The sequence below is a fragment of the Archocentrus centrarchus genome, chromosome 13 (genome assembly GCF_007364275.1).
Source record: "Archocentrus centrarchus isolate MPI-CPG fArcCen1 chromosome 13, fArcCen1, whole genome shotgun sequence".
Taxonomy (NCBI): Eukaryota; Metazoa; Chordata; class Actinopteri; order Cichliformes; family Cichlidae; genus Archocentrus; species Archocentrus centrarchus.
Window position 1 is genome coordinate 31493976 of NC_044358.1, and position 10344 is coordinate 31504319.

Here is a 10344-nt window from a genome sequence, read left to right on the forward strand (position 1 = left end):
TGCTGCAGACTGAAGTCTGGATAGCTGATCAACATACTGTCTTAATTTTTTCATATTATTGGATGTATATGTTTGTTTTTTCTTTTTCTTTAAACTGACATCAACACGCTGACTCTTAGCCAAAGCTGACTGAGTACTTCATAGTTAACATTTGGTTTCATGTTGTGGTTTACTGTATATGTTTAACAGACAACACTAAAAACCATGAATGTCAGGGACAATTGTGTCAGATTTCCAGTGGAACAGGTGCTATCATCACATGCTCTTAAAGCAAAGCTTATAATCTATGAAGATAAAGCTTTTCTATGCTCTCAGATAGCTGGATATATCTTCTGCTTTCAGTTCTTCAATTAGCAAACTGGGATATTGGATCATAAATAAAAGCACAAAGACAATGAGAGCGCAATAAGTATTGAATTCATTGTTTGTTTCCTTAATTTGAATCCATTTATTTTATTGTTTTATTCTGAAGTGCATCAGTAATGCAGGAAAACTGATTCTGCTAACTGTAATGAAACCGTCCTCTCTTTCTGTTTCATTTTTCTCAATTATTCCACACCATGTGAAATTATAGAAATGGCTATCAAACTGATTATTTCTTTAAGTCTTTTGTCTTTACCAAAACACGAGTCCTATTAAACCTGTGTAGGGAATATAAGTTGATCTTTTTTTTTTTCCAATAAAAATCTATCCTGAAATCTTGTTTACCCTGACTGTGTTGGCAGTTAGGGTTAGGTCTGTCTGTCTGTCTGAGTTAGCTTTCATTTACCAGAACTATGTATATTAACTGTCAATGTTACCAAAGTGAACTATAATTCCAAATATTCTTAGTTTACTTAGTCAGGTTTTCAAAGATACTGAAAAAGAGTGAGTACATTTCACACCATTTAAAATGTGTAAAGTTCAGAGCTGAGATCAGTGATGACTTGTTTAAAGACTATGTGCACGTAATCCAAAAAGTATTTCTAGTAAATAGTGTTACTCCCACAAAAAACATGCAAAAACACACCCAGCTACGCAGTGGCATGTCATTCATTCTTTTTACTGAGAAATCTTCTTTAGTTTCACTTTTCACTTTTGTTGTGGGGAAGAAGCAAAGACATCAGCAGGTGAGTACAGTTTTAACTAAATACTTTAAAATAGAGTAAATGAAGTCTTTCTGTAATGCGGACATTTAAGTTAAAATCATAATTCAGGTTTATTTCAGATCAGCAATATTCAAACCAAAGATACAAGATTTCACTTGCTTAAACAGAAAATCCAGGAATGAGAGCTCACTTTAGATAACCTACAACAACGTAAAAGATCAAGATAAGAGACAATATTATTTCAATTCAGCAACATGAACATAGTCATCATTTTAGTGTCTGAATAAAGATATTAATTAGGTCAGAAATGTTGTGGATCAGAATCAGTATAGATATTTGTAAGATACAATAATCTCCATCTGAACCAATAACATTAAATGGCTGCATTTTCATAAATGCATAATCAGTAATTATGCTATGGTGCCACAATAATAAAATAATGAAGGTGATCGTTTTGCTTACATAGACTAGTGACTGTATTTAACCTTCAGTGTAAAAAAGCTGATACTAGTAGCACTTTGTAATACTTTGTCACTCTTGTGTGGACACAGCCTAAAACTCGTCATAAAAAAATGTATTAGATGAAAACAGGAATCACAGTTTTGTCACAGGAAATAAAGCCTGCATTCTACTTGAATGAAACAACACAATGCCCCAGAGCCATGTCAGGGCCATGTCAGTTACATTAAAGAGTTTGGGTATGAAGAAAAACATGCTGGTACACGTTTAGTTTTACAAACCTCAACAACTCAAGGCGTTTACTAGATGATTTACCCTCCACCTAAAATGTTTATTTCTTAGGCTAAAATACATTTTACACAATTTTAAATATTTTATATAAAAAACAGGATGTCAATTACATGAACCACATAATCTTAAACATTTGCAACATTCAAGAAGGAACTATTAATTCACCTGATTTACTCACTGAAAGTGTTTGCAAAGGTTATAAAGAGCTGAAATACTGAGTTGCTGAGACACTGTGTGTAATTCCTTAATGAAGTGTAAAACCTGTCTTAGGTTTTGAAACCATAAGTTAGTTTGTTAAAAACCTTAAATACTTTCATAGTCAGAATGTATGCATTATGTATAGCATAGCATAGTATTATAAAATCTACACTATATTAGACCTTGTAGGCTTAGAAGTGGTGGAAAACAACATTAAAGGAGGTTTCATAATTATAAGATGACAACAAATTTCCATTATGCAAGTCGTGTTGCAAAGTTAAACCTTTTGTAGGCTATTTGTTTTTATGATTTCATGTTTTTGTTTCAGTGCCTGAGCTGAGGTTGGTTCTAAAGGGAGACTGCTGGTCTGAGAATTTAGTAGAAAACTTCATGTACTAGGTTTCTCCTACTTCATATATCTTCTTTCTGCCAACATGGATCAGCCCACAGCTGGTGGTAAGCATTGTTCAAGCTTAAGAGTATTGATTTTTGGCCTTGTCCCTGGCAAACAAAGATTTTTTTTTCCGATTCTCTGAATGTTTTGACAGTGTTACGTATTGTATATGATGATGTTCTAAGCTTTCACAATTTTACATTAAGGAACATTATTCAAAAATCGTTTCACAATTTGTAGACACAGATTTTTGCAGATGGGTGAACCTCTGGCCATCTTTACTTCTGAGAAACTCTGCCACTCTAAGATCCTCTTTTCATACCCAATCATGTTACTAACCTGCTGCCATTTAGCCTAACTAGCTGCAAAAGGTTCCTCAAGTTGTTTCTTTTTATTATCACTTACTTTTCCAGCCTTTTGCCCCCCCCATTCCAATTTTGCACAATAAATTATGGACCTAACTGTATCTTGTTGATTGCAATTTGTGCTACACGATGCTGCTGCTCTATGTCATGGGGAATCTTCCTCACAGACAAAAGTTAGCAGGGAATTTCACAAAGTTCTGTGCTGGGACCAGTTCTATTTACATTATACATCTTTCCCATAGGCAGTATTATTTGAAAATGCTGCATGTATTTTCATTGATGTGCAGATGATACCCAGTTAGAGTTATCCATGAACTCTGATAACACAAATCAATTAGTTTAACTAAAGACATAAAGACCTGGATGATATCTAATTTCCTACTTCTAAAATTCACAGAAAATGTATTTTTATTTTTTTTACTCAGCCCTAAAAATCTTAGAAACATGGTGTCTAACCAGATACTTAGTCTGGATGACATTTTTACTGGCTCCATGTTAAATACAGAATTGATTTAGACCCAATCCTATCTTAAAGACCTCATAGGACCATATTACCCCAGTAGAGCACTTCACTCTCAGACTGCTGGCTTGCTTGTGGTTCCTAGGGTACTTGAGAGTAGAACGGGAGGCAGAGCCTTCAGCTTTCAGGCCCCTCTTCTGTGGAACCAGCTCCCAGTTTGGATTCAGGAGACAGACACCCTCTCCATTTTTAAGATTAGGTTTAATACTTTCCTTTTTAATCAAGCTTAGAGTTATGGCTGGATCAGGTGACCCTGAACCATCCCTTAGTTATGCTGCTGGTGGCCTTCCCATGATGCACCAAGCACTTGTTGTCCACTCACCTCTTTTCAGTTCACTTGTGTTTCTATTTCCCCTCACCCTCAACTGGTCATGGCAGACAACTGCCCCTCCGTGATCCTGGATCTGCTGGAGGTTTTTTCTGTTAAAAAGGGAGTTTTTCCTTCCCACTGTCACCAACTGCAGCTCATAGGGAATCATCTGATTGTTGGGGTTTTCGCTCTAATATTGCAGGGTTACTTTAACACTTTGAGCCAGCTGTGACAGTGGATTGGTTCCATCTCCAAAAAACTGAAGTGATTTGAAATGTTTGAGGTAAAATAAAGATTTTATATCAAAACCTGCAAGCATTTAAAAACACTAGGTTGAAATGTAGGTTTAATAGAATTGCACCAATGTCTACAGAATTATGTCAGTGAACTGAGTGAATGTCATCACTGTGGTTTTCATAAGTGATGTTTCTTTTCAATTTTTATAGAACCAAAACTCAGGATTGTGTTGTTTGGAAAAAGTGAGGAAAAGAAGAAAGCACTAAGCAACTTCATCACTGAAAGAAGACCAACACAGTTTAGAAGAATCATAGAAATGAAGCATTGTGAAGTTTCGTACAGTTACAGGACAACAGTGGTTCAGACTCCAGACATCTTCAACCTGTCTGTGAAAAATGTGAGAGAGGAAATAAGAAGCTGTGTGAGTCGTTGTGTCCCTGGACCAAATGTTCTGTTGCTGTTAGTGAAGCCTTCTCAGTTTAATAATGATGACTTACAAACTCTGAAGTTCATCCTCAGTTTCTTTGGTCAAGATGCCTTTAAACACTCCATGGTGGTCCTGACTCATGAGGAGAAAAAACAAAATTCATATGTTAATAGGCTCCTTACAGACTGTGGAGAAAGACAGTATCTAATGCCTGAAAGTAACCGTGAACTGTTAATGAGAAAGCTCAAAAACATTGTGCAGGAAAACAAAGAAAACCACCTCATGTTCACTGAACAGACCACAAGCCCAAAGTCTGACAGCACAAGACCATCTCTAAACCTGGTTCTGTGTGGGAGGAGAGGAGCAGGGAAGACTTCAGCAGCCACGGCCATTTTAGGTCAGAGAGAAGTTCATTCAGTCTTCAACTCATCAGAGTGTGTTAAACATCAGGGTGAGGTGTTTGGACGTCAGGTTTCCCTGGTGATGCTACCTGCCTTGTATGGAAAATCTCAGGAGGCAGTGATGGAGGAATCATTCAGGTGTATCTCCCTCTGTGATCCTGAAGGTGTCCATGCCTTCATCCTGGTCCTACCTGTGGCTCCCCTCACTGATGAAGACAAGAGAGAGTTAGAGACCATCCAGAACTCATTCAGCTCTCGAGTCAATGACTTCTCAATGATTCTGTTCATTGTGGAGTCAGATCCTACAGATCCAGCTGTTGATAACTTTCTAAATAAAGATAAGGGCATTAAGGAGCTCCGTGAGACATTTAATGGAAGATCTGTTGTTCTGAAGAACAAGCTGCAGACTCCAGAGCTGTTAAAAACTGTGGAAAAGATGTGGGACAAACCACGCAGCTACACAATAAGTACCTTTGCATGTGCTCAACGGGACAAGATCAGCAAACTGGAGGCTGAGGTCATGAACCTTAAAACAAAGACAACAGTGGATTGTAAGTATTTTTTATCTGATCACTAAAATATATTTTAAATTAAAGACAAGCAACGAGAATCTTAGATGTTGAACAGTATTGAAAATTAACATCTTATTATATATAAGAAAAATGGTATGTAGAGTACATTTATGCTTAAAAGAAAGTACAACCATTTGACATACACTTTTTAAATGATCATAATTCTATGGAAGTTTGTTTCCACCACTAAAAAAAAAAAAATCTCCATCTGTAACTCAAAATTTCAAGTTATCAACTCGAAATTTTGAGTTATGTATCTCAAATTTTAATGTAAATGTTAATAATTCAAAATTTCGAATTACTGCTGCCAATCAGGAAGCTCCCAGAAAGAGGTCATTTTCTTGTTACCTGGAAGCAGATGACACCAACACACGCACTCAAAATGGGGTAGTGACAGTATCAGTGAGCTAGCAGTTATTAGCAAACGTGAATAAATTATCGTCTTTTTGACCTTCTAGCAAAAAGCAGCTGCATAAAAGGAAAGGAATCAATATTTTCATGATCCCTGACACTGCTAGGTTTTAAGTTGTCGTTTCATGTTAATTTTATTTATTTATTTTAGTTTATCGATTTAGTTTCTTTTTTTGTTGTTACTGTTACTCAACTGCACCAGTGTAACTATCAATGTCATTTCATATGCCTTAATGTTTATACAAACTGATAAATAAAGTTGATAAAAAAAAAAAAATCACATAAAAAAAATGTCGACACTGAGCTGATACCTTCAGCTTCCTGCTTCCGGGTAACAAAGGAAATGATGTACGGATAATAGAGCTTCCTGATTGGCAGAGCTAAGTTGAAATTTTGACTTATTAATACAAAATTTTGAGATACATAACTTGAAATTTTGAGAAAACAAGAAATTTCAAGCTATGGATGGCAATTTTTTTTTTTTTTTTTTTAGTGGTGGAAACAAGCTTCCATATAACTCTGTTACTGTTTGTGCTAGAGAGAAAATTCCAATAATTTTGGAAAGAAAAAGAGCTTTACAGAGATATTTGGTGTATCAATATAGCACAAAACATTCACAAGGTACTGCTGTCTGAATAAAGTAAAATCAGGGTCCTCCCAGATTTCACCATGTGTACTATAACTCCTCAACAGTTTTGGGCTACAGAGAAAACATGGTTCCTGAAAGAATAATTATTTTAATTTTACAGCCAAAGTTACAGAATAAGTACAGGATACCTTTGTAAGGTTCAAAATAATTTCCTCCTGTTAAATTCTGATAAAACTGAAATTCTTGTTATTGGGTTTCAGCTGATGGCTGAAGCATTCAGGTGCGTGTTAACACAACTTCAAAAGTGAAGGAGGGTGTACTTTCTTTTTACCATGAATGGAAGGGTTTGTTTCATCCTGAAAGTAAAATAAATTCTTGCTTTCACAGGTGATGATGAAAAGCAGAGCACAGAATGTCTCAGGATTGTGGTGATAGGAAAGACTGGCTGTGGAAAGAGTTCTTCAGGAAACACCATTCTTGGGGGAAAAAAGTTTAAAGCTGAATCCAGTCAGAGGTCAGTTAGCCGAATCTGTGAGAAAGCACAGAGCGAAGTGGAAGGTCGTCGTGTTGTTGTGGTCGACACTCCTGGTCTGTTTGACACAACTCTGTCAAATGAAGAAGTTCAGAAGGAGTTGGTGAAATGTATCAGCCTTCTGGCTCCAGGACCACACGTTTTCCTGTTGGTGATACAAATTGGTAGATTCACAGAAGAGGAGAAGGAGACGGTAAAACTCATCAAGAACTTCTTTGGAAAAAATTCTGAAAAGTTCACCATTGTTCTTTTAACCAGAGGAGATGATCTGGAGGATGAAGAGCTGACCATTGATGAGTTTATTAAAAGGAAATGCGATGATTCATTTAAGAAGCTGATTGCTGAGTGTGGAGAAAGATACCATGTGTTCAATAACCGTGAGAAACAGAACCGCACACAAGTCACTGAGCTGATAACAAAGATTGATGCCATGGTGAAGGAAAATGGAGGAAACTGCTTCACCAATGAGATGCTGCAAGAGGCTGAAGCAGCGATACAGAAGGAAATGCAGAAGATCCTAAAAGAGATGGAAGAAAAGATGAAGAGAGAAAGAGAGGAGCTTGAAAGAAAATACAACGAAGACATGCAAGAAATGCAAAGAAGACTGGAAGAACAGAGAGCTGAAATTGAAGAGGAGCGAAAACTGAGAGAAAAACAACTGAAGGAAAAGGAAGAAAATTTAAATAAAGTGCTGGAAGAGAGACAAAAAGAAATGGAAAAAAGAGAAATTGTGATCAGCGAGAGGAAACGACTGGAGGAAAGTCAAAACCAGGAATGGGAACAAAAAGTTGAAGCTCTGGAGGAGAAAATCAAATCTGAATCAGAGTCCAAAGAAATCACAGACAGAAAGTTGAAACAGTTTAGAAAAGAGATGAGAAAAAAACAACTGGCTTGGGAACAGGAGCGACAACAGTGGTGGAAAAAACAGTACAATGAAGATGAGCAGAGAAGAGAGGAGGAGCAAGCAACACTCCTACAGCTCCAAGAAGAATATGAGCAGGAAAAAGAAAGATATGAACAGAAAATGAAAGAAGAAGAAAAAATCAGGAGAGAGCACGAAGAAAAAGAGAGAGAGGAAAGAAAAGAAAAGTTTAAGAGAAAAATGAAAGCTATGGAAGAAAAATATGAAGAAGAAGCCAGAAAACAAGCCGAAGACCTCAATGAATTTAAAGAGACATACACAAAGGACTTTGAGACTTTAATAGAAAAGTATGATGAGCAAATCAGGCAGATGAGGCAAGATTATGACAAATTACTGAAAGAGAAGGAAGAGCAAAAATCTGACTACACAGTTTTACATGACCTGTCCAGCCACAAAGAACAACATCTTAAGGATGAGCTGAGGATACTGAAGCAAAGGCACAAAGAAGAAATGAACAAATTAAAGAAGAAATACAAAAATAAGTGCATCACCTCATGATCAGTGGGGAAAAAGCTGTCCACAGCTCTGTCAGGCATCATTTACATTAATAAAATAGTTGTTGTGCTACATAATCTCCCTTAATTAAAAATAAAAATGTCATGGGTATAGTTAATTCAGAATCCATAAAAAACAGCTGTAGCTTAGATAGGACAAAATAATCTTTGATAACATTGTATCAAACATCATATTTAACTGACATCTCTCTAATACACAGATGTCTCATTAAGTTGAATGCCTGTTGTCCCAACTCCTCTCTCAGTAATATATCTAGTGGGAGGGACCTCTGAGTACTTAAAATTAATGTACTGTTACTATTATGATTCTACTATTCTACAGTTTGTAATTATTGTGTTGTTCTCCTCTTTATTCTACAATCAGGTACTAAGATGTAAGGAGAGGTGTTGAGCAGAGGAATCAAGGATGTGCAATTTAGCATATGAGAAAGGGAGCATTTATTTACTTGCTATGATACAGATCTCATGTATGCCACCATTTAACAGCTCTCAGTGGTGTTTTTTTTTCCACAGTGGTTGGTCCAACTCGCCAGGTGCGATTAAGCAGCGATGTTGGCTTGACTCAGTGAATGCTCCAACGAACACACACAGTTGGTTATGTAAGGTTCCTGGTGGCCGGGCCTTACCCATGAGGCAATCATTTCTGATTGCCATTTTGCTTAAGATCAGTTCATAGCACCTACCTTTTTTGGTGTTGCTGGGTAGGGTGTGTTGGGGATTTTTTATTGCTATGGTGGTAGTAGTTATGGTATTCATTCATAGTATCTTTTATTAGTAGTCATATACACACGGGACTGATAAACACTGTATGCTTTAGGTTAGCAGTTTAGGGTTGGGGCCTGTTATAGATTTATATTATGCATGCGGCCTCATATTCATTTGTGCAGATATCATGTTCACATTATATCACCTGATATTATGTTTTATCTCACTCTGTGCCTGTGTACCTTGTGAAACATGATGATATAAAATATTATGGGGATAACGTCTAATTAGGTGGGTTATGTCTAGAAGTGGCAGTGTAAGAAATGCCTTTTAATTGGAGGAGGATCACATTATTTACTATGCCTGTCAGATTTGTCATTAAAGTAAGGGTTACTCCAGAGTGAGGTGTGTATTTTTAGCACAATTCAAAAAAGTAGCTGAGAGTTTGCCTGAAAGTCATCAGTCTGTGATTGAGTTTCAGGGGGAGACACGGTCTCCAATTTTGCAGGGTCAAAGGCAAGTGGACAGAGTTAGCATCTTCAGTTTGAGCCATGCCCTAATGGCTGTAATAAAATGTTATGGTCAACAGTATCAAACGCTGCACTGAAGTCTAGCACGACAAGCACAGAGATGAGTCCACTGTCAGAGGCCATGAGAAGATGATTTGTAACCTTCACTGATGCTGTTTCTGTACTGTGATGAATTCTGAAACCTGACTGAAACTCTTCAAATAAACAAGTCCTCTGCAGATGATCACTCAGCTGTTTAACAACTACTCTTTCAAGAATTTTTGAGAGAAAAGGAAGGTTGGAGTTTGGCCTATAATTAGCTAAGACAGCTGGGTCAGTGACGGCGTTTTACGTAATGGCTTAATTACTGCCACCTTAAAAGCCTGTAGTACATAGCCAACTACAAATGATAGATTGATCATATTTAAGATAGAAGCATTCATTAATGGTAGGACATCTTTGAGCAGTCTAGTAGGAATGGAGTGTAATAAACATGTTAATTGTTTGGAGGAAGTAACTATTGAAGGTAACTTGAAAGATCCATTGGAGCGAGAGACTCTAAATAAATACCAGCAGTGCTGAAAGCAGCCAAACACGAAGATATGTCCCTGAGATTATTATGAATGATTTTTCCTCTAATGGATAAAAATTTATATATGTAAATGTTATTAAGAAATGATCAGACAGGAGGGGGTTTTTCAGGGAATACTGGTAAGTCTTAAGTGTCTATGCGTATGTCAGGACAAGATCCAGAGTGTGGTTAAAGTGGTGGGTGGGTATCTACATGGATGTTAAAAATCACACACTATAATTATTTTATCTAAACTGAGCACTAAATAAAAAGTCTGAGAAATCAGGCAAACTCAGAGTAAGGACCGGGTGTACGATAGATAATAAAG

At 36.8% G+C, this 10344-nt stretch overlaps 1 protein-coding gene across 1 annotated transcript; it reads left to right on the forward strand.

Moving 5' to 3' along the window:
- The first annotated feature begins 1082 nt into the window (after positions 1 to 1082).
- Positions 1083 to 9615, forward strand: LOC115790742 (GTPase IMAP family member 8-like). Its single transcript, XM_030744669.1, has 4 exons — positions 1083 to 1109; positions 2365 to 2492; positions 4072 to 5241; positions 6650 to 9615. The coding sequence occupies exons 2-4, from the start codon at positions 2471 to 2473 to the stop codon at positions 8212 to 8214; spliced, it is 2757 nt and encodes a 918-aa protein (XP_030600529.1). The 5' UTR covers positions 1083 to 1109; positions 2365 to 2470; the 3' UTR covers positions 8215 to 9615.
- Positions 9616 to 10344: the final 729 nt, after the last annotated feature.